Here is a 23977-nt window from a genome sequence, read left to right as displayed (position 1 = left end):
GGCTTCTGAGCACTTGGGGTGAAGTGTGTTTTGTTGTGGAATCTACCAGGGTACCTGGGTCATCTCACCTGCCTGCCCGCCCCTCACCCGCACACATCTCTCTTTGGCTGTTTTCTTCGATTACAAAACTGATTGCACAGAGAAACGTTTCATCAAGGGATCATTTTCCTTAAGGGGAGACATAGCCTTTTGCTTTTGGCCCTTTGGGTTCGGTTATGAGTTTTTCTTTGCTTAGGGATGTTCCCACCAGGCGGCAAGGAGAAAGTTGGGGAGAGCTTAAATGTTTGCAGCTAAGGAGAAGCGGGTGGCGGGGCTGAGTCTGAGATTCGGCCAACCTTCCTTTGAACGTGTCTGGCCTGTCCAGGCCCTGAGGAGTCTGTGCGTTGTGAGCACCTCAGCTGCTCCTGACCGCAAGGCCAGGCCTCCTAGTGGCCCTCCTGCTCTGACTTCCTCCTTCTGAGCGGAACGAGGCCATCCCAGAAGGTCTGGTGCGCTGGACAGAACGGTTGCTCTGCCTCCCCCTCCCCCAAGAAGTGCTTCTTTTGGTAACACTCCTTGAAAATTAATCTTCTGCCACATGGATCCGTCAGCAAGCGTATCTTAAATGTGCTTTATGTGCCCAGCACCAAAGTTCTGAGGAGCCAAAGGCGATGAAGACACAGCTGCACCCATTAAGAATTTAAGGTCTATAAATAACAAATGCTGGAGAGCATGTGGAGAAAAGAGGACCCTCCTACACTGCCGGTGGGAACATAAATTGGTGCAGCCACTGTGGAGAACAGTATGGAGGTTCCTTAAAAAACTAAAAATAGAGCTACCATATGACCCAGCAATCCCATTCCTGAGCAACTACCTGGAGAAAATGCTAATTCAAAAAGATATAAAGATACACGTACCCCATGTTCATAGCAGCACTATTTACAATAGCCAAGACACGAAAGCAACCTAAATGTCCATCAACAGATGAATGGATAAAGAAGATGTGGCATATATATATATATATATATATATATATATATATATACACACACACACAATGGAATATTACTCAGCCATAGAAAGGATGAAATAATACCACTTGCAGCAACATGGATGGACCTAGTGATTATCATACTAAGTGAAGTAAGCCAGACAGAAACAAATATCACATGATATCACTTATATGTGGAATCTAAAATATGACACAAACAAACTTATTTACAAAACAGAAGCAGTCTCTCAGACATAGAAAACAAATTTATGTTTCTCAAAAGGGAACGTGGGAGGCAGGGAGGGATCAATTAGGAGTTTGGAAGTAACAGATACAAACCACCATAGATAAAATAAACAACAAGGTCCTATTGTATAGCACAGGGAACTATATTTAATATCTTGTAGTAAACTATAATACAAAAGAATATGAAAAAGAATATACAAGATACACACACACACACGTAACTGAATCACTTTGCTGTTCACCTGAAACTAATACAACATTGTAAATCAACTATACTTTAATTTAAAAAAATAAGAATTTAAGGGCTAGCCATGTAATCAGCTTACAGGGAGCAGCAGGGGTGGGCACTGAGGTGGCCGACAGTAACATGAGGGGGGTTATCCTCTTCTGGAAGATTCCCTAGGCACAGTCAGGCCAGATGGCAGCTCCTGGCAGCCCCCGGCTGACCTTCCTGCCCTGGACCTCTTCTTTCTGGAACACTTCTAGCCTAGTTTCACTTTGCTGCCTTTCCTCCCCCTCCACTTCTTTTAATTGATCGACTTAATGGTAGATCTCTCTTCTCCCTCTCCCACGTCTCCCCCTCTCTTAGCAGCAAACCTGATTTCCTTCCTTTCTGGAATCTCCCTTCCTCCTGGGCAGAGCGGACTTTGGACCTGTCTGCCTCCTGCTGCTCTGTTTCTCACCACACAGATTATCCTTCCTGGGTTCCCTCACTTGCACTTGGTAAGCTGAGTTGTGTCTCTGCAGGTGGGGGTTAGTTACCCATCCCCAGAGCTGGGGAGGGATTTGACACCTTGTGAATTAGAAGACCCATCAGTGACTTCTCTTTGTGATTCCTCCTGTAGCATGAATTCCTGGGTTGCTCTTGCAAGGTGAGATGTTGCAAACCCAGGAGCAGGGGCTCTTAGCAATCTTTGTCAGGCAGGATGAGGCATTTACACTTGGGTATGTCCTGCTCAACCAGGAAAGATACACATGGTCCCCAGGACACACTCAGATGAACTCTTCCATTGCTTTGAGATATTAAAGGCAGAGAAACGGGGCTTTCTTGAATCTTCCTCTTAAATAAAACACACTTCTGTTTTTTCAAGAATGAGATTCGCACACTGGCATACCTAAAGCGTCACAAAATGATAGAGGCTTTCAACATTCTGAAAGTCAAGGTGGGCACAGAGTTTGTGGTGAAGGAGGCCCAGTGGAGGCGGCTGGCCAAGGTCGTGGCACCAGACATCAGCAGTTCCCACCTGGAGCTCCTTCTGAGGATCTCCGACGAGGGACAGAAGGGCTTTGTGGGTAAGAAGCCTCGGCGGCGAACGGTCCTCTTCCCTGTGCGTCGAAAAGTGGTGGGGGGTGGGGGAGGGGCTCCTAAAAGTGATGGGATTTTTTTTGTTTTCTTAACTTTGCAACTGAAAATGTACATTGGCATTCCTTGCTGGCAGCATTACAGTGGAATTAGGGTCCTGACTGTGTGTTCTGACGGGGTGTCGCGGTGCATGTTGTCAGCTGTGATGAGCTTTCCAGAAGCCCTTCACCTTGTAACACGATCTTTCTCCTCCTGGGATTCTGCTTTAGGAAGCTGATCTAAAATATAGAAAAGGGCTGTATAAATAAACATCTGAATTGCATTTAGCATTTGAAACGTTGAAAGTAATCTAAATATTCATGTATTACTGGTTGATAGTTATCAATAATGTTTAATATCGGTAGCGTGCTTGCCACGCGTGTGGCACTGCCGTGATTACTGTGTGTATGTGACCTTTCCCAGACTCACCAAGATGGGAGGCTTGTTATCCTCATTTGTCAATATGGAAACTGAGACTCAAAGAGGTTAAGTCGTTTACCAAGGGCCACACAGCTGCAGTGGGGTACAGGCCATCTGACTCCAAGGTGCCTGCTTTTTATCATTACATGCTCTAAACTGCCCCCAATTCTGAGGGTCACTTAATGGGAGATTTTGGTGCCATTAAAAATGACCATGAAGATGAAGTAGCAGTGGGGAAAGATGTGAGATGGCTGAAATACACCCTGAACTGTAGGACACCCTCATCTCACCAGTTTCAAGACAAGTCTAGATGGAAACACACTCAAATGGAGTGGTAGGTCTGATAGGATGTAAATTTACATGAGACCAGGACTCTCAAACTAGTCCAGCAGAGCCGTGGGCTTTATTTTATCAGGACTCCGTGCGTGTGTGTGTGAGAAGAAGGAAATGACAGTGATTCTCTGGAACTTGTGTGAGTGTCCAGAGAAGAGAGAAATGTGTGGCCAAGACACTGTTAAACAGGTGATGCCAACATCGTCCAATAAGAGTTTTGGATCCAGGATGGAAGGTCAGCAGGGTTTGACAGGCGCCTTTTGTTGAGCCCTGGGCAGGTCCCTTCAGCTGCCCAGCTCAATGGCTCGGGAACCAGGCTTTTCAAGCCTTGAAGAGACGGCTTTGATGCCCCCCCCCCCCACCCTTAGGGACTGGCGGTGATGTGCTGTACTGTCCACTTGTCGAGGCTAGGGGTCTGCTAACGGTGGGGGAAGGGCGGCCGGGCAACCCTTGAGCACCGTGCTTCCCAAGCTTTTTGGAAAGGTGCAGTGAAGCTTTTAAATTTCTAACCTGTCGTGGAGCTATATACTTGGGTAAAATACAACAAAAATGAAACTAGAAAAAGGGAATAAAAAACCATGTAAAATCCAAGTCTCAATTTTTCATTATTAGAGTCAACAGACATGAGATGAATCTGTCAACTGTTCTCTAAGTTTCTAAATTTTCAGAGCTGATCTCATGGAGGAGGGAGGTGGGGAACCCAAAGGCAGGGCCAGCGTCAGTCCAGGGATCATGTGTGGAGGAGCACTGCTCTAGGACTTGGAGGAGAGGTCGGGACCTGTGCCCCCTCAGGTGTCCCCCTCCAAGAACTGGGGTGAGGTGGTGGTCCACATCAGTCCAAGGCTCCTAGACCTCAGCCCCTCTGTTTTTGAGAATTCGCCTTTGATGATTTAGTACCTCTGCTGCTTCTAGAGAACTGAGACTCTGAAATTGTTGATGAATCTTTAGGGCTTTATAAACTTTCTCTGCAATTCCTCCTGTAGCATGAATTCCTAGGTTGCTCTTCCTAGGTGAGATGTTGCACACCTAGGGGTGGGGGCTTTTGGGAGTCTTTGTCAGGCACGGTGAGGCCTTTACACCCGGGTATCTCCTGCTTATCTAGAAAAGATACACATCGTCCCCAGGACACACTCAGATGAACAGCGTTAATCTTTGTTTATAAGGTCAGCGTAACTATAGGCACTTGGGTGTCATGAAGGACAAATATATTAACACAGAGGGACATAGCGTTTTAACTTCTTTGGTAACGTCTTTGGTAATTTCCTTATGTCTTTAGGTAAATGCAGGTTATTGACTATTTATCTCCATATTCATTAGGCCAATGCCCCAAACTCAATTAGTAATTTTAGAAAATACGTTTAAGAAATCACAGGTAGTTGATCCCCTGTTGACACCAAGGATTTGTCAGAGAAGCATGAAACTCTAGACGCTGTATCCACATAATTTAATCAAGTTATCCTGTAGGGCCTCGGGTTACAATATCATGTGATTTACACAAGCCAGTTGATAAAGTTCCAAAGTTCCAAATCACAACGCGGTTTAAATCATGCCACTTGGTTCTGGCCTGTGTTTAGGTTTATAGACGTCTAAATGTTAGCTGAGATCATGATACCAACTGACCCATAAGATAAGGGGGAGGAATGTGAGAAGTTGCAACCATTTTAGCCTCTTTAGAGAACAAAGTTTGCATGAGCTAAGACTCTATATTTGCACTTCATATTTATACTGGGTAAAATCAGGAAAAAGACACGAAGCCATATATTAAACCCTAAATCACAAAAGAACTTAATTTATTAGTTTTTCTTTACTGAGAGCATTAAATACATTTGAATTCAAATTTTAAATTATTTTAATTTGATTTATGAAGTAATTTTAGAACATTTTAAGTTTTGGTCAAAAGTCCTTAGATTTTAAGTGTGTAACCAAATCTTTAAAATATATCCTTTTTACCAAAAAAAAAAATGAAGGCTTGTTTTTTCTCCCCTAATGGTCTGTTTACAACTAGTAACTGCTGGTCTATTGTTAATCTGATTATCTTAAAAAAAATTTTTTGACAAGGTAGTGATATTAAAAATGTTAAAAGAAGTTAGAATTCCCTGGTTCCCATCTGATTTTCTTAAGAAATTAGAATATAGAAATACTGTTTAAATGAATATTTTGTTGTTTTACATATTTTACACTTGTGGGGGCCAGGCTTTATAAACTGATTTGGTTTTTTTGTGTGTTTTTTGGTTTTTTTAAGAACTTTTATTGAGATATAATTGACATACAATAAACTGCATATATTTAAAAGGGCAGTTTGTTAATTCAAGCTTTTATCTGGAAGGCATCTGTGTCAAGGAGGAAATCTTTTTAAGACCTAGTTTCTTTAGCATTTTAATACATTTATGCTAGCCAGGAGTTTGTCACAGATTTTGTGAAAAGAAAAAAGGTGATCATTAAACTTGAAATACCTTTTTTCCTACACCCTAGTGAGTGCTTTTGTTTGTTCTGTTTTTTTGGTTTCTTTATTTATTTACTTATTTATAGGGGATAGCACATTTAAAGCATAAAGACGTTTTCCTTGATTTCTTAATTCTGGAAGGACCTTTAAATCTCCATTCAGAATTTAAGGAATGCGTAGTGTTCACTTTAAAACAATGTATGTAACAATTCATTGAGAAAGGGTTCTTTGTATCAGTTTGCTCAGACTGCCATCACAAGGTCTCATACACTGGGGGCTTAGACAACAGAAATCTATTTTCTTACAATTCTGGAGGCAGGAAGTCTAAGATCATGGTGGTGTTGGCAGGCCTGCATCTTTGGCTCTTACATAGCGGTCTTCTGTGTCTTCATACCATCTTCCTTCTGTGCCTGTCTGTTTGCAAATCTCATCTTCTTCTAAGGGCCCCAGTCATACGGTTATAAGGGCCACTTTAATGATCTCCTTTTAACCTAATAACTTCTTCAGAGTCTCCGTCTCCAAAATACAGCCACACTTGGAGGTGCTGGGAGTTAAGCTTTCAACATATGAAGTTTCAGGGGACACAGGTCAGTCCATAACTCCTGTTTTGCCAGTTCTGGCCTTAGACTGTGGCCTGCTCTAGAGCTTTCCTCTAGCTGTGGTTTCCCGTCCACCACGCCTCAACACTACTCATCTGCAAAAGCTCGAGTCATATTCATATTCTTAGTTTATCAAAATCTCAAACTCGAACATTTACTTTGAAAGCACAGGACCACCCTGATTCTGGTTCGTCTGCCGCCTTTTCCCTTCACAGGATGCAACTCCACCTGGTCTGAGGCTGCAAAGCCGCAGCAGGACAGTAACAAACCTCACCCTCTTACCTTCTATTGCCCCGGGGACATTCAGCCAACATAGCTCTTGACCTTCTGAGCAGGTGAGAGGGGGCGAAAGAGGTCAGCAGATGCCCTTGAGACACACCCGTGACCTTGGCTGCCATTGGCTGGCTCGTGACTGAAGTCCACAGGTCTGGGTGCTCGGCTCTGACCCCTGCTCAGTTTTGCCGTCTGAGTCATGATCCTATTTGTAAATTAAATGAGACCAGGACTCATCTAGTTTGAAAAAAGGAATCTATCTGAGTCACAGATTTTATCAGAGCTCCATGCATGTGGCAAGAAGAAAGTACCAGTGAGCTCGTGCCTTAGCAGACATCCTCAGTATTTTACCTTTTACCAAACCCCAATGTCAATTTAAATACCGTTACCAGGGCAGACACATCTTTAGGGAAGACAGCCAATCAGATTTGTTGGCTTTTAGGGATCGTAGGTTATCTTTTACAGGAGATGGCAGTCGTTTCTGATGTCTGAGTGTCCAAAGACTCCTTTGTTTAACCGATAGTTTCAAAGACAGTTTTAATACCAGAAAGCCAAACAGAATTTCATGCTCCACGACAGTCTCCACTCACTATGGGCAGGGAGAGCACTAGTTCGGTGAATGTGCTCACTTTTCCCCTTGATCAGCAGTTATGGGCAGGTGTGGTTTCCAAGGCTAGGCACTGGGATTCTATTAGTGCCCAAAATGTTAGACTTTAAATCTGGTGTTAAACTGAGAAACATGAAACTTACAGATGTGGAAAGAAAAGGGCTGGATAAAATTATTAACATAGGATATGGAGAATAATGTGTCTGCAACAAGGGTTGGTAGACGATGGTCCACAGGCTAAATGTGGCCGCTGCCTGTTTTTCTAAATAAAGTTTTACTGGAACACAGCCATGCTCATTCATTTGCATAGTGTTTCTGGCTGCTTTCTTGCTGTAAAGGCAGAAATGAATAGTTGAAACGGAGACTATATGGTCCACAAAACCTAACATGTTTACTCTCTGGCCCTTTACAGAACAAGCTTGCTGAACCCTCATCTCCAGCATAAAGTACCAGATGGGTACACGTTCCTTCGTGACCCAAAATTCCTATATTTTTTTCTCTTTGTCCTTTCTCGTTCTATAGAATCTTCCAGATTAAAGGATGTGAACCCTGTGATAGTGATGGATTCTCTGTTGATTGAGGTTATTTAATGGCTGAGGTTTTGGCTGGATTCTTGTCAGTAGGTCCCCTGGAGCCCTATTTGTGGTCGTCATGTCAGCGTCTCCCTGGCCTCTGATGGTGGCGCTCACGTAGCCCAGGTCCTGAATCCAAGTTATCACGTCCCTTAACTCTCCGAGGCTGCCCTTCCCTCTGAGCAGGTGCCACATGTCTTTGGCTCTTAAGACATGCCTATGCATTTTGCTTCTAACTCTAAAGACCCAGGAACTGAGATATCCTAAGATATCTAAGAATTTCTTTCATCCAACTCGGACTCATGTTCTTTCGCGTTCTTAGGACCATCCGACTTTTAGGGAAAATAGCAACATGAATGTTTCTTTTTCTTTTTCTTTTTTGAATGTCATTATTCTATCTATCTATCTATCTATCTATCTATCTATCTATCTATCTATCATCTATATCTATCTATCTATTATCTATCTATCTATATCTATTTTTGGCTGCGTTGGGTCTTTGTTGCTGTGTGTGGACTTCCTCTAGTTGCAGCGAGCAGGGGTTACTCTTCATTGCAGGGGGCAGGCTTCTCATTGCTGTGCCTTCTCTTGTTGCAGAGCACAGGCTCTAGAGCGCAGGCTCAGTAGTTGTGGCACACGGGCTTAGTTGCTCCACAGCATGTGGGATCTTCTCAGACCAGGGATCGAACCCGTGTTCCCTGCATTGGCAGGTGGATTCTTAACCACTGCACCACCAGGGAAGTCCCACTACATGTATGTTTAATATCACTCAGAGTTTTGTCTGATTCAGGCTCCTCACTCAGATGAGGGCACACTTCTGATGAGGTTGAGGCTTTCTCTTTGCCTGGGTGTCTGTTGAAGGCAGTTCTCTGTCACCTTTCTTGCATAAACCACTGTGGTGGCACCTGTAGAACCATGATTCGTTGTTTACTTCTGAAAACTTGAAATGGAGACCTGGCCATCTGTAAAGCCCTCTAAATGAGAAGCATTCTAGGATTTGAAAACTCCACCCCAGGGACTTCCTAGGTGGTGCAGTGGTTAAGAATCCCCCTGCTAATGTAGGGGACACAGGTTCAATCCCTGCTCCAGGAAGATCAACTAAGCCCATGCGCCACAGCTATTGAGCCCATGTGCCGCAACTACAGAAGCCCATGTGCCACAACTACAGAAGCCCATGTGCCTAGAGCCTGTGCTCCGCAACAAGAGAAGCCACGGCAATGAGGAGCCCACACATCACAATGAAAAGTAGCCCCCACTCACCACAACTAGACAAAGTCTGTGTGCAGAAACGAAGACCCAACACAGCTAATTAATTAAGTAATTAAGTAATTAAAAAATCTACCCCAGTCTTTAACAGCTGTCTCAGCTACACCTGATCTGTACCTGCAATGTATTTCAGCAACTTTCTTTAAAGTTTGCAAAGCATTCAACTTGGTTTTCAAAGAAGCAGCAACATTTTATGTACAAGCTGATTTCATCCATTGATGTGATAGTTCTTTAAATTGTATGTAACGGGAAGTTTATGCATAAACAGATTTCAGAACCAGCCCAGTAGACTCGTGGTCAGCATCTGACCATCCTGGTGGGGGAGACATGCATGGGGTGATGGAGAATAACCCGCTGGCCCTGGGCATTCAGCAGGTCCAGAAAGCATCGGCTCAGCAGTTGGGTGGGTCCAGGCTGGTCAAGAAAGTGCCCAACTTACTTTGGCCTAGGGTGATGGGCCAACTTGTTGTAGAGGCCATGGCTTTGAGTGAGTCCCTGAGAAGGGGAGGGAGGGAGGGAGGGCAGAGAAGAGGGTAGCGGTTCCAAAGGAAGGGTATGGATTATACCTACCTTAGAAGGAAGGGGAGGTGGAGTTGAGGCTGGAAAGGTATGTCAGGTAGACATTGAAAGCAGTGATGGCCTGAGGGAGGAGGAAAGTGAGGTGGAAGGCAGGGAGTGAGGCAATGGCGTCTGTGAGCTAGGAATGTCACAGGCTTGGGTTGGCTGCCTTGGGCTGGTTCAGGGTCTGCGTGAGGACAGGCAGCAGGCTGTGCCACTCATTGGCCCTTGGCCTTGGGCTTTCACCCTTTGAGGCTTCAGATCTTTACCTGTGAAATGCAGATCTAAGAGGCTGAGCTGACTTGGCTTCACCCTTTGGACCTTAATGTCACATCGGCCGTGTGTTTGGGGGTCATTTTTCCATTGCAGACAAAACGAACTTTCTACGCTTGGCTGACCTCCTCAACATCCAGGTGGTCACCATCAACATCAAGAGACACCCATTGGAAGCCTGGATGCCTCGGGTATACCAGTCATATGCAAGCCTCTTGGTCCAGAAGATGGTTCAGCACAGGCAAGTGAGATGGGGCTGATTTTTTTTCCCAAGTTTCTATGCAAATAGAGGAAGCTGTTAGTGCTGTCTGGACTGAATGTGTTTCACCATTGAAGCTATAAATCAGTCCCCTTCTCACTGCTTTTGGTTTCTCGGAAGGCATAGAAAAGGTTCTGGACATGCTCTGTTTAACCTTAGGCAGAGGACAGGCTTCTAGATTATGCTTCCTTCCTCGATGTTTTTTTTAATGCTCAAGGGTCGCAGACTGGCCTTGCTTTCTGAGCTGGGGAAGCTGACCAGTCTCTGATTTCAGGAAGTTCCAGCCCCATCAGAGTCATTAGGAAGTTGATGTCAAATGTGGCATTTGGACTCTGTAAAGTATCTGATAAGAAGATATGAGTTAGCGTTCTTAGAATGACTGTTAAGAATGCCAATTAATTTTCTTATTCCCAAGTAGATGGACTCCAGAAAGAGTCCTTCATCCTAGTTGCAGAGCTCACTTTTACTGTGTGTGGCCTGGGATACCCTGATCAGCAGAGACGCCCCCTCTTGCCTTCTTTGAATTTAATGTTTCATAAAAGTGAATGGTTCAAAAGTCCTTGAAAGTAGCCCAGCCTTTGATGTAGGTAAATATTCCCTTTAGCTGCCATAGTTTATATTTACAAAGCCCTTTACTTGAAGGCTCCTTTCCATTCATCTCAACATTGAACTAGATGGTGCTTCACATGGTGGACGTTTTGCGTGTCCACATGCAACATCCAGGGCTGAGCGCTAGAGTCTGCAGCTTCCCAGACAGTGAGGTAGAAGCTCCTAATGCCCCCAAACCGCCCCCCCCGCCCGCCGTCTTCCCGTGGCCACACCTGGGGTTCACCTAGGATTCTCTGGAGCACACGGCACGGACGCCTGCCCGGGGCAGCCTGCTCTGTCATTGAAAAGTTGAGTCAGAGCCCAACTGTCATATGTTTTTCACCCATTTCCACCCCAGAAAAAGTTGGACGTGTCAGTGCCCTGGAACACTTGTGTGTATTAGGAGTAAAGAGGTTTTCAGAAGCTTTCTTAGTTAAGGATGTTAATTTTCCAGGGTCAGTTAGTCAAGGTGTAATGGTCCTAGGCTAAGCCCTGAACGTTCTCCTTGCGCCCTGATTCTACCCAACCTTTCATCTTATCCAGGTACTGTGCCCAAAAGGCGAACCTGGGAAAACCTAGGCCTCTGTCCTTCCACCTCACTCTGTCTTCATTTTCTCCTTGACGGGAAAGGCTACACCAGTGCGCCAGTATCAGTGAGCAGCCGGTCAGTTTCAGGGCCCTGACCATGCTGGAACCTTTGCTTCCATGAGGACTGAGTGACTGTGTGTGTGTGTGTGTGTGTTGGTGGGATGCAGAGTGGGGAGTATCTCATTCATCACATTGACAGGAAACACAGTAGTTCCTGTAGGGCTCTGAACCTGCTTTTTTTTTTTTTTTTTTTTTTTTTTTTTACTGAAATGTATGATGACAGAGTCTTCTTTTTTCCCTCCTGGCAGGACTTTTGTGTGGGTTTATGATGTCATCATCCTAATAAATGCCATATTCATCGCTTTGGATGACAAAAACCCCTTAATTTCCTATGCAGAGTGGCTTTTCCTTTCTCTCTATATTGTTGAGGTTCTCCTGAAACTGTACACGTATGAGCCCAGAGCCTATTTTGGAAGAAAGCAGTTCTGGAACTGGTGAGTCTGTGTATTTTGGGGGAGGGGGCCGTTGGCGAAGAGAGGGGCTTCCTGTCACGCTTTGGGGAGTAAAGTTGTGGAGTGTGTCAAGGTCCATCTGCCTAGTTTTGAGGCTTCTTATACTGAAGTCTTGAAGGCAGGGGAACATCTGGTTGTCAGAGCTGTTATTATTTAGAATGTCAGTTTGAGTTTCTGGCTAAAATTAGAATCACAGATCATGGGATCTTGGATTTGGAAAGGATCTTAGAACATCGCACCCAGTGAGACAATTCCTTACATAGCTGCCTGGCCCACTCCCTAGTCTTGTTATCGGAAAACTTGGCCTCCGTGTCTGGACAATTAGGACCCTTAGCAAGCTCTTTCCCAGGCTGGACATGTCTCCTGTGACCTCTATTCTCTGTACCTCCTGGTCTCAAACCATGGCCCGTATGCTACAAACCATCTCGAGTACCACTGAGTGTCAGGCATCATAGGATACCAATGTCAGTACTACACAGCTCCAGGGGGTTGGATCCCTGTGGTCACTGCTCCCAGTGCCAAGAAACTCACTAGGGTTCGCATGTGGCCCAAGGGGACCTGGCCAGTGATGTTCAGGGCTGCGGCACCATTGTCAGAAAGAAAAGTCATGGCATGATGAATTTCCCCTTTAATTAAAAAGTTGCAGGGAATTCCTGGCAGTTCAGTGGTTAGGACTCTGTGCTGTCACTGCTGAGGGTGCGGGTTCAATCCCTGGTTGGGAAACTAAGATCCCACATGCCGTGGGGCAACTTAGTCTGCGCACCATAACTAGAGAGCCTGTGCATCGCAACAAAAGATCCCATGTGCCGCAATGAAGATCCTGCATGCTGCAACTAAGAACTGACGCAGCCAAATAAATAGATAAATAAAATAAAAATAAATAAATAAAAACAAAAATATTTAGTGAGATGAATACCAAGAAAGATTACACTACATATTCTGAAATTGTGTCAAAGTGTCCCTGCAAGTATATAGTTATGTTGGAAGGCAGAGTGATATGAGTTAGCTAATTCCTACAAATTTCCTTGGCTGGTTCATTGGAGCAGCCAGTAAATGATCAAACACAGTGCTTCTGGTTTTGTACCTGCTGTCTTAAAAATCATGGAAATCAGTTTGATGGCTGGATCATTGCATTGTGTGAGAGGTTGGATTCAGAGTTTTCGTGAGATTCATTGTATCCTGAGCTTAACAGGCCTTTCCCTTGATTCCTCACTGACGTTGCTTCTTCACTGTTAGGTTTGATACACTGATCATCATTGCAGCCCTGGTGGCCACTGTGGCCAACACCACCATTCAATCAGGTCAGTGTCACCAGCTCGCAGCTTCCCCGCCTCCCGGGAGTGTGTATTCAATCATTAAACCTTGTAGAACATCCACGGTGCACCATTAGGGTGTTTGGGGCAAGGCAGGGGGGACACAGGAGAATCAGGAAAAATATTACATGTTCCGGAGAGGGATGGTAGCTTTGTTTGTGTTTGGCTGCATGTTAGAGATCAAACACTCACCTGGTCATCTCTCCAAAATTGCCCTTGGTCTCAGGGCTCATCTTTGACCCTCTGCCCATGTTGGCCCCCAACCCAGGGTCCAGCTGTAGCAGGAACTGTGTGTCAACCCCTGCCTCTACCCTCCTCTAGCTCCCTTACGCGTGCCGCCACCACCCTGCACACTCCTTCCTGTAGACAGACTACACTTGATCTTAGCCAAAAGGCCGAGAAGCGATAGAGGGGATTATTTAGAGACAGCAGTTTCTTAACATGACTATGAAATGAATGCTGGGGGAAGAAGGGCTTGCTGAAATGTGTTCTGTAGAATGGGATCCACAGTCGCTTGTTGACGGTGGTCTGAGGGCTGTTCCTACACTCATGCTTCCTGGCTCTAGGGCTGGAGGGAATGCTCAGCTTGGCTTTGATTTGCTGGGGGAGTTAGCAAGTCGAGACAGCACTCACTTCCTCATCGCTCAGAGTCATCTCCCTGTTCTTGAAGTGAAGTGCCTATTTCCCCAGGACCCACAGAGTCTCAGTCCTCATTGAATAAAAGGGACAAGCCAGAGATGCCTAGAAGCCAGAATATTAGATGATTGCGTTCTTTTTCCAGCGAGAAAATACAACAGTCAGCAGATACTGGATATTGTCTTGATTTTGAGAATACTCCGGCTCTTACGGGTCATTGTCAGCATCCAGAGGTAAAGATGAAGCCATGGGAAACAGCTGCACCCGGGCGGTTCCCCACATCGGGCTTGATAGAAACCACCCTGCCTGGGAACTATAAACACGCCCAGCTGTGAACCCAGGAGGACCTGGGTTCTCTGGGAGCGGTAGGGAGGGGCAGGGAGCCTGAAGATGGTGAAGGACCCCCCCCCCCACCCCCAACAGCAGCTCTCTGAGGGTGGGGATTCTGTCTGTCACTTTCAGCCCTGTGACCTGGCCCCTTAACTGTGCCTGCCGCTGTGACTGGACGGTGGTCCTGATGGCAGCCAAAGCTAACAGAGTGTGCTAACCGTTGTCTTGTTAAATCCCTCCCGTGACCCTTGATGTAGGGGCTTTAATGGTGCCTAATTCATGGGTGATGACAGTGAAGCTCAGAGAGGTTAAGTAGTTCCCCCAATGGTGCACAGCTAGAAGGAGGCAGAACTAGAACTAGTCTGATCCCCATACCTGGAAAAACCCTGTTTTGGATAGGTCAGGGTCCTTTCAAGGAGTGTGGAGGGTGCCTCCATCCGAGGACTGGCCTGCTCCCCCACAAAATATTCAGTTTTTCAACTTAAGCCTCCAGGTCAGCCAGGTCAGCCTTAATACACGCTGGATTTTTAATGAAGAAAAAGGTGGGGGGAGAAAAGCAAATGAGGCTGGATGCTTTTTCAGCCTCAATACCCACCTGTGCCTTATTAGTGAAACTCGGATTACCTATCTCATGTTTTGTTGGTTTGTTTGTTTGTTTTTAAACTGCTTTGCTTCAGGGGAAACTGCAAGTTAACTTCCCTGTCAGTTTGGTAGATGGACTGATTCTGACAAAATGGTAAAGGAAGATCCCTGACAGCATTTAAACAGATCCAGGACTGGGGGGGATGGGCATTAAACCAAACATGCTAGTGGGGTGTCAGTTTTACTCACATCTTCCCTTTGCCTTGTGTCGGAAACTTTGTTTTATGCCAGATTCCGGGTGATCGTGACCACCTTAATTAACATTGGCCCCATGATGCTGACGTTTGGCAGCCTGGTCTTGGTGAGTGTTTTATTCCTGTTCTACGTGAAGCAAGTGGTAGGATGCTCATTCTTAGCAGCTCACAGTAAGCCTTATTTTAAGTGAGGGAAAGGAAAGGAGATGAAGTCAGTGAGATTCAGTTGTTTCTAGGAGCCATTTTTAGAAACATCAAGTGTGTAGAAACATCAGGCCTGTAGCAGTCCAGGTACACTGGCTGCTGTAATAAACACCCCAACCTCAGTGGGTTAATCTCGTCGAAGTTTGTTTCTCACCCACAGTCCAGGGGGTTATTCCTAGCCAGCAGGTGGGTTGCAGGGATGTAGGCTCCTTCCAGCCCGTGGCTCTGCCCCTGTGGCCTCTGATCCTTCTTTGTTCTGCTCAAGAAGAAAGCCCACCTGCTTCTTGAGATCCCCGATAGTAAGGACATAGCCATGCAAGGCTGCAAGGGGGCTGGGGCTTCCCGCCCAGGAGTGATTCCACGTTATGGATGAGGAAACTTGAATATCGGTGGACGCTCTGCTACGGGGTACTTATTTTTCTGTTCTGTTAAAATGGTAAAAAAAAAATTCAACTAGTAGAGAAGAATGGAAGGTGGACTGCAGGTCACCCATTCCCATCCCCCACGTGCCTCTTTCCCAGACCATTACGAAGCGTTTCTCATTACGCTTCCTAAACATTTCCATCCATACAACAAGGATGTCATGTCCATGCCTGTGTATCCAGTTTATTGTGTCAGGTGGGATCATCCATACCGAACATAGCACGACGTTTCTACCCGACATCTTTGTCACATGCCCTGGGGGACACGTGCACCCATGTGAGTTCTGCTCTGATGAAAAGTGTCCCACTGAGGACAGACTCCAGAACACGGCTGACCAGCCCCTCCACTGGCTGACCACTAGGGGTTTCACTTCTTTGCCATCACAGATGATGGGGTGAAGACCATCTTGTGTGTGTCTTTGCTTCTGTGAGTGTTTCTATTGGGTACATTCCTAGCGGTACAGCTGCTAGGTTACAAGTAAATGTGTTCACAGTTTGGATCAGTGGTGGCGAATTGCCTTCCAAAAGATGTGCTCCCTGTGTATTCCAAATGCCAGCGTGTGCGGCATCTGTTTCTCTGCACCCCTCACAAATGGGTCTGTTAAACATTTCCGTACTTTTCGATCTAATGGGCGAGAAAATGGCACTGTGTCAATCTGACATTCATTTCTTTAGTTATTTTGGAGGCTGAGTGTGTTTTCCATGTTCTTTGGGCCACTTATGCTTATTTTTTTTATAAGCAGCTTAATTCATATCCTTGATCCGTTTTTCTTTTAGTTGTATTTTTTATATGATTTGAAAGAGTGTTTTGCTGATGAAGGGAAATAAGCCCTTGGTATTTTGTATACAGAGTAGTTATTTTTCCTTATCTGTCACTTGTTTGTTTTTATTTTTTCCTAAATAAAGGCTTTCTGTTGTATTTTTTTGACTGTCTGAAAATTTAATTATGTAGCCATACTTGTCGATCTCTTATTTTACAGTTTCTAGTTTTATATCATGCTTATAATGCTTTTCTCTACTTGATTTTTTCCCCCAGCTCCTTTATAGTTTGGTTTTTACATTTAACTCTTTGATACCTTTGGTATTTATTTTGATATAAGAAATGAGGTAGATGGGACTTCCCTGGAAGTCCAGTGGTTAAGACTTTGTGCTTCCACTGTAGGGGGCACGGGTTTGATCCCTGGTTGGGGAACTAAGATCCCGAATGCTGCATGGTGCAACCAAAAAAAAAAAAAAAAATCCAAAAAACAAACAAAAAAAAACCACCAAAAAAAACCAAGGTAAAGATCCAAATTTATTATTTTTTTCCTTAGAGGCCTAACTATCGATATTATTTATTGAGTATTTAACCCACTAATTTTCTAGCAGCATCATTTTGACTTTGTAAATGGAGACCACAGAAGAGGTCAAGGTGTGGTCCAGCTGGCTGTGTCCCCTGTCCCTGAACAGCCCGGTGGCCCATGGGCTGACCCCTCCCACCCTTTTCCTGATGCTATTGGGACTTGTGGCTGGCGCGGGGGGGCAGCCATCCCCGGAATGAGGGTAGCAGCCCTTTCTCCTGGCCATTGCTGCAGGCCAACCTGTGTCCACGTCCTCCCGCCTCCCCTCACCCCACATGCCCACCCATGACCGGTGCCGCCCACCCTAGGTGGTCTACTACGTGTTTGCCATCATCGGGATGGAAGTGTTCCAAGGCAAAGTTCACTTCTTTGACCCTAATTCCACCAGTCCTGATGCGCTGGCATGTGGGAACCCAGCCTTACAAAACTCAGCGTTTGCCCAAGGCAGGTACTGCAGGATCAACTTCAACAACCTGGCCGCCTCCCTTATCCTGCTGATGGAGCTCACAGTGGTTAACCAGTGGCACAATATCCTTTCTGAGGAGGCGGGCGTGGAAGGGGATGCTGAGAGCAGCTTCCGGGAAGAATGGGTCCTGGCTCCTCAAAGATTTGGTTCCTTAGCTTCCCACTCCTCGCAGAAGGCTTTGCCCTCGTGACTCACCAGGCGGCAAAGCTGTATTTCATCGGCTTCCACGTCGTGGTCGTCATCCTCATTGTCAAGTGAGTTTGCTCCTGCCAGGTGGGCGGCTCCAGATCCCCCCTCTCAGATCCACAGCTGCTGGCATCTCCCTCCTCCCTGGCTCCACCCTTGAGTACCTCATAGGTGGGTCCCACCTCCCCTGCTAGATGCTAAGGCACGGGAAGGGAGGTGTCTTACTTTTGTTCACATTTGTGTTTTTTAGTGTCAGCCAGCTGTGCACGTCAGTTTATAATACATATATCATAGCCTCACAAGTTGTTTCGGTCAGAGGGCTCTGGGGTCCTGGGCAGTCTCCCTACCCTTCCCCACTGGGATGAATCACCTTTAGAACATCCTTGTGAATTGTGTCCACCCTCTGCTGAAATCCACCAGACTCCTGGGCCTCATTAGAACCTATACGAGTCAGTTTCCTTTGTCATCCAGCTCCAGTCCGCACCTAGTCCTTGCACAGGTAGAATGGAAAGGTGCCACTGGTTAATTCTCTTCATTGGTTCCAGTTCTGTTCTGACCCCTTTTTTGGGGAAGAACTCAGTCACCGTTTGAAAGCCGCTATGACATTTCACCACTGCAGAGGGCTTTCCTTCCAGCTTACGAATGTGAGTCTAGCTCCCGTGTTCCTTGTGGGACCGGAATTTGAGTCCCCTTGATCACTGGGGTTTTTTTCCTCAGAGATGTTTTCTGGTTGCTGTACCCCTCTCAGAGCCCAGGGCCCACAATTCTTGGGGTGACAGCCCAGTCCCGGGTCTTCTTTGTCACATCAAGGCTGCTCTGGCCACCATCCTGCTGTCTTTGGCTCAAGAATGTCCCAGCAGAGGGAGGGGAGGAGGAGAATTGCTCAGGGATACTTGTCCTGCACAGTCTGAGTGGACTATATAGTAGGAAAAGGAGAAGAGTGCCTCCAAGTGACCCTCAGACAGGTCTCCAGAATGCTGGGATAGGCCAAGGCAATGTGAAAAGCTGTAGGGGTTTTTCTGCTGCTCTTCTCCCAAAGGCTTGTGGTGTAGTGACAGCCCTGGGCCCCATCAGCATCACATTAAGTCAGAGATGGTGAAGGGGTTGGGATTCCCTTCTCACAAGTTGACAGGTCAATGTGTGTGTATATCACGTGTATATACTGACCAAGTGTGATGCCTCGGGCCCAAGGTGAAGATGGTTTATTCCTCATGGCAGAAGCTGCAGCCAGAGCAATGCTCAGGTCAGTTCCCTGAGCCCTACTCCTCACTGAGCAACGAGATGAGGGCCAGCTGGAGGGGCTGCATTGCAGGAGGGAACTCCAAAATGAGGAAACCCCCATCTGTGTAGCTGGGCGGACCTGCCCATCCTGCCCTCTGGAGAGAGAGAAGAAAAGGGAAAGCCATTATTTTTACTCTAAAATGTAAGCAGGTCTCCAGGGTGAACAAAGTGAGGTCTTTGCTACCCATGGTGGTCTCTGGGGAGGAAGCAGCACTAAGGGTTACTATTGTGGAACGTCTCTGGAGGCAAACATACATCCCTAAATTGGCTCTCGATGCCTTTGCTCAGTGGACCCGGACTGTGCAGAAGCGTGAGACATTCATGGAGAATTGTCTACCAACAATTATTTGACCTAAGCGTCCCCTTAAACTGTATTTTTGTGCTCACTTTGGCAACACATGTACTAAAATTGGAACCGTACAAAGAAGATTAGCATGGCCCTTGCACAAGGATGACGTGCAAATTGGTAAAACATTCCATATTTTTGCAATATAGGGGTAGGGGATTAAGAGGTGCAAACTGTCATGTATAAAATAAGCTATGAGGATATATTGCACAACACAGGAAATATAGCCAATATTTTACAATAACTCTAAATGGAGTAAATCTTTAAAAATTGTGAATAAAAAAAAACCCTTTATTTTCTTCTTATTAGTCACTGTTTAAATAGGATGTAGAGAGACAAGGGTGTCCACTCTCACCATTATTATTCAACATAGTTTTGGAAGTTTTAGCCACAGCAATCAGAGAAGAAAAAGAAATCAAAGGAATCCAAATTGGAAAAGAAGAAGTAAAATTGTCACTCTTTGCAGATGACATGATATTATATATAGAAAACCCTAAAGACTCTACCAGAAAACTGCTAGCACTCATTGATGAGTTTAGTAAAGTAGCAGGATACAAAATTAATGCACAGAAATCTCTTGCATTCCTATACACTGACAATGGAAGAGCAGAAAGAGAAATTAAGGAAACTCTCCCATTCACCATTGCAACCAAAAGAATAAAATACCTAGGGATAAACCTGCCTAAGGAGGCAAAAGATCTGTATGCAGAAAACTTTAAGACATTGATGAAAGAAATCAAAGACGACACAAACAGATGGAGGGACATACCACGTTCCTGGATTGGAAGAATCAACATCATGAAAATGACTGTACTACCCAAAGCAATTTACAGATTCAATGCAGTCCCGATCAAATTACCAGTGGCATTTTTCACAGAACTAGAGCAAGAAATCTTACAATTTGTATGGAAACGCAAAAGACCCCGAATAGCCAAAGCAATCTTGAGAAGGAAAAATGGAGTTGGTGGAATCAGGCTTCCTGACTTCAAACTATACTACAAGGCCATAGTGATCAAGACAGTATGGTACTGGCACAAAAATAGAAAGGAAGATCAATGGAATAGAATAGAGAACTCAGAAGTAAGGCCAAACACATATGGGCACCTTATCTTTGACAAAGGAGGCACGAGTATACAATGGAAAAAAGACAGCCTCTTCAATAAGTGGTGCTGGGAAAATTGGACAGCAACATGTAAAAGAATGAAATTAGAACACTTCCTAACACCATACACAAAAATAAACTCCAAATGGATTAAAGACCTACATGTAAGGCCAGACACTATAAAACTCCTAGAGGAAAACATAGGCAGAACACTCTATGACATCCATCAAAGCAACATCCTTTTGGACCCATCTCCTAGAATCATGGAAATAAAATCAAGAATAAACAAATGGGACCTCATGAAACTTAAAAGCTTTTGCACAGTGAAAGAAACCATAAACAAGACTAAAAGGCAACCCTCAGAATGGGAAAAAATAGTTGCCTATGAAACAACGGACAAAGGATTAACCTCCAAAATATACAAGCAGCTCATGCAAGCTTCATACCAAAAAAGCAAATAACCCAATCCACAAATGAGCGGAAGACCTAAATAGACATTTCTCCAAAGAAGACATACAGATGGCCAACAAACACATGGAAAGATGCTCAACATCACTAATCATCAGAGAAATGCAAGTCAAAGCCACAATGAGGTATCACCTCACACCAGTCAGAATGGCCATCATCACAAAATCTGGAAACAACACATGTTGGAGAGGGTGTGGGGAAAAGGGAACTCTCCTGCACTGTTGGTGGGAATGTAAGTTGGTACAGCCACTATGGAAAACAATTTGGAGGTTCCTTAAAAAACTACAAATAGAACTACCATATGATCCAGTAATCCCACTCCTGGGCATATACCCAAAGAAAACCATAATCCCAAAAGAAACATGTACCATAATGTTTATTGCAGCACTATTTACAATAGCCAGGACATGGAAGCAACCTAAATGCCCATCAACAAATGAATGGATAAAGAAGATGTGGCATATATATACAATGGAATATTACTCAGCTATAAAAAGGGATGAGATGGAGCTATATGTCAAGAGGTGGATAGACCTACAGTCTGTCATACAGAGTGAAGTAAGTCAGAAAGAGAAAGACAAATATTGTATGCTAACTCACATATACAGAATCTAAAAATGGTACTGATGAACTCAGTGACAAGAACAAGGATGCAGATGCAGAGAATGGACTGGAGAACTCGAGGTTTGGGAGGGGGCGGGGGGTGAAGGGGAAGCTGAGACGAAGCGAGAGAGTAGCACAGACATATATATACTACCAACTGTAAAATAGATAGCCAGTGAGAAGTTGTTGTATAACAAAGGGAGTTCAACTCGAGGATGGAAGATGCCTTAGAGGACTGGGACGGGGAGGGTGGGGGGGACTCGAGGGAGGGTGGCGGGGGGAGTCAAGGGAGGGAGGGAATACGGGGATATGTGTATAAAAACAGATGATTGAACTTGGTGTACCCCCCCAAAAATAATAAATAAATAAATAAAATTTAAAAAAAATAGGATGTAGAGGAAGAATGATTTTCCAGATGAAAGAATGTTGTGCCCAATGCTTGAGAGACATTTTGTTGTTTCTTCCCTATGTTGTGTTGTCTTTGCAAAGATGGGCAGCCTTTTTATTTGGGCTCAAACACTCTTTGGAGGAATGATTTCCCATCACCTAGACCACGGCTGACTCACGTAACACCCTCTGGCTTTTACTCTTTCTCAGTATTTTCATAGCGTTCATCTTGGAGGCATTTTTTGTGGCATATTCATTAGAAAAAAGTGAAGTGGAAACTGCCATTGAGAAGAAGATTCAGGAGCTTGGAGTTGGGGTCCAAGAGTGAGTAGTATTTCCCGACGTGGCTCACAGACTTTGGAGGCGGGATGTTCACAGTAGGGCAGGTCCTGATCACGTTTAACCCCTGGCAGCCAGCCTGGTCCTGGGTGCCAGTTCTCTGGAACCCTCGTCAGCTACATGAGTGACATGGAGACATGGCTAGGAGGACAGAGGGGAACTCAGCTGAGGGACCTGGCCATGTTCATGCCATCTCTTCCTCCCTGAAGGGAAGAAGTGCAGGACGGGAAGCTCATTGACAACGTGGACACCAAAGACAGTGGCTTCAGTGGGGACGATGGAGACAGCAAAAAGAAGGCCTTGAAAGGACTGTACTTCAGAATTGCATCAAAAAGTAAGTTTTAACTCAACTCGAAACTTCCTCCAATCCATCCTCTTCACAGCAGCCAGTGAGATGTTTCCAGAATGCAAATCTGACTTTCAGGGGCTTCCCATGGTTCAAAGTTAAAGATGAAGTTGTCTGCTGTGGCCTCTGGGGCCCCATACCTGGTTCCCCTCAATATCTCAGCCTGTCTTCCTTCCCCCAGGACCCCCATGCCTCTACCCTTCAGCCCTGCTGGCCCTTTACTTCCTCCACTCCCCTGCTCCATCCTGCCACAGGGCCTTTGCACATGCTACTTTCTTTCCTTGCTCTCACTTCCCCTTGTGTAATCAAGGCCCCTCCTCCTGCAGGTCTCTGCTTAGGCAGCACTTCCTCAGGGAAGCTCCCTGGGCTCCCTGAGAAGTCAGGTGCTCCTGTGTGCCCCCCCCCCCCCCCACTCCCCAGCTCTCCTTCCCCACCTTTCAGTGCATGTCAGCTGCACATTCATCACTGAGTGACTCTCTGGTCACCATCTGTCTTCCCTGAAACTCGAAGCTCCACATGTGCCAGGCCGTGTCTTTTTTGTTCTCTGTTGTATCCTCAGGGCCTCACAATGTGCCTGGGACATGGGGGCCTTAACAAATGTTTAAATACTTCATTAATTCACAGTAAATTAATGATTGACTGAGTAAACCCAAATCTGTCTGAATCTCAGCTGGGGCTTTGATGGGGACACCGTAACATACACTTAGACACAGCACAGAGGTGGCTGTCCTCCTCCATCCTTCAAGGAGGACTTTCTCCTTTGTCTCCAGAGCCTGTGGGGCTGGGAAGCTCAGTGAGGTGGGCTCAGAGGCCCTCCTTCGGCAAAGCGAAGCTCTGCAGGGCTGGGTGCTCCCCTCCAATCCACACGGGCAGATCCTATGTGCCCCTTTCTCCTTCCTCCCAGGGTACAAGACCGTGGATGCTTTGCTGCAGCAGATGTTTGAGTCTGAAATAGCTCCAGAGGATGAAGGCCCTTCCTTGGAGGAGATTCTGAACTTCTCACCCAGTGACATACATCCTAAGAATCCCAATTTTGAAAATAGTGCCTGATCCTGGGCCTGGAAGGGCCACAAGCCTCCACAACTGGAAAGCCAGATAAGCTGTCGTCACTGTTTGCAGATTCTACCTAGAGGTTACTTTCCCAGCCCAGGTTCCCTTCTGTGTTCTGATAAGCGTGTGAACTGGCCTCCCCTGTCCTGAGTGGTCAGCTCTGTGTGCCCACCCCCAGGGTCATGCTTAGGGCTGATCACAGAAGTAAGGAGAGGAAAGCCTACAAGGAGATTGTGGGGAGCATTTCTCATATACGTGTTCATACGTGTGTAAGTCCTCTCAATGGGTATATAAAAGCTTTCATTTATTTTTATATAATATTTTGCTATTTTAACATTCTTTATTTTAAAGTCTGTTTTATCTGATTTGAGTATTGCTACTCCAGCTTTCTTTTGATTCCTGTCTGCATAGAAAATCTTTTTCCATCCCCTCACTTTCAGTCTATATGTGTCCCTAGGTCTGAGGTGGGTCTC

At 45.5% G+C, this 23977-nt stretch overlaps 1 protein-coding gene and 1 non-coding gene across 2 annotated transcripts in view; both read left to right on the top strand.

Moving 5' to 3' along the window:
• LOC130857637 (two pore calcium channel protein 1-like) overlaps nt 1-23635 on the top strand; it is a 33653-nt gene extending 10018 nt beyond the window's left edge. Inside the window, exons 7-17 of the mRNA XM_057743365.1 lie at nt 2308-2509; nt 9999-10143; nt 11646-11831; nt 13086-13150; nt 13944-14031; nt 15002-15071; nt 17239-17458; nt 17560-17650; nt 21980-22093; nt 22318-22442; nt 23359-23635. Coding sequence (XP_057599348.1) covers nt 2308-2509; nt 9999-10143; nt 11646-11831; nt 13086-13150; nt 13944-14031; nt 15002-15071; nt 17239-17458; nt 17560-17650; nt 21980-22093; nt 22318-22442; nt 23359-23504 — 1452 coding nt within the window. The 3' untranslated portion in view covers nt 23505-23635. The remainder of the gene's footprint in view (nt 1-2307; nt 2510-9998; nt 10144-11645; nt 11832-13085; nt 13151-13943; nt 14032-15001; nt 15072-17238; nt 17459-17559; nt 17651-21979; nt 22094-22317; nt 22443-23358) is intronic.
• Nucleotides 19243-19349, top strand: LOC130857981 (U6 spliceosomal RNA). The gene has a single exon (XR_009054964.1). It is a non-coding gene; the product is annotated as a U6 spliceosomal RNA (small nuclear RNA).
• Nucleotides 23636-23977: the final 342 nt, after the last annotated feature.

This window comes from Hippopotamus amphibius, chromosome 7 (genome assembly GCF_030028045.1).
Source record: "Hippopotamus amphibius kiboko isolate mHipAmp2 chromosome 7, mHipAmp2.hap2, whole genome shotgun sequence".
NCBI lineage: Eukaryota > Metazoa > Chordata > Mammalia > Artiodactyla > Hippopotamidae > Hippopotamus > Hippopotamus amphibius.
This window is presented reverse-complemented; position numbering and strand designations above follow the sequence as displayed.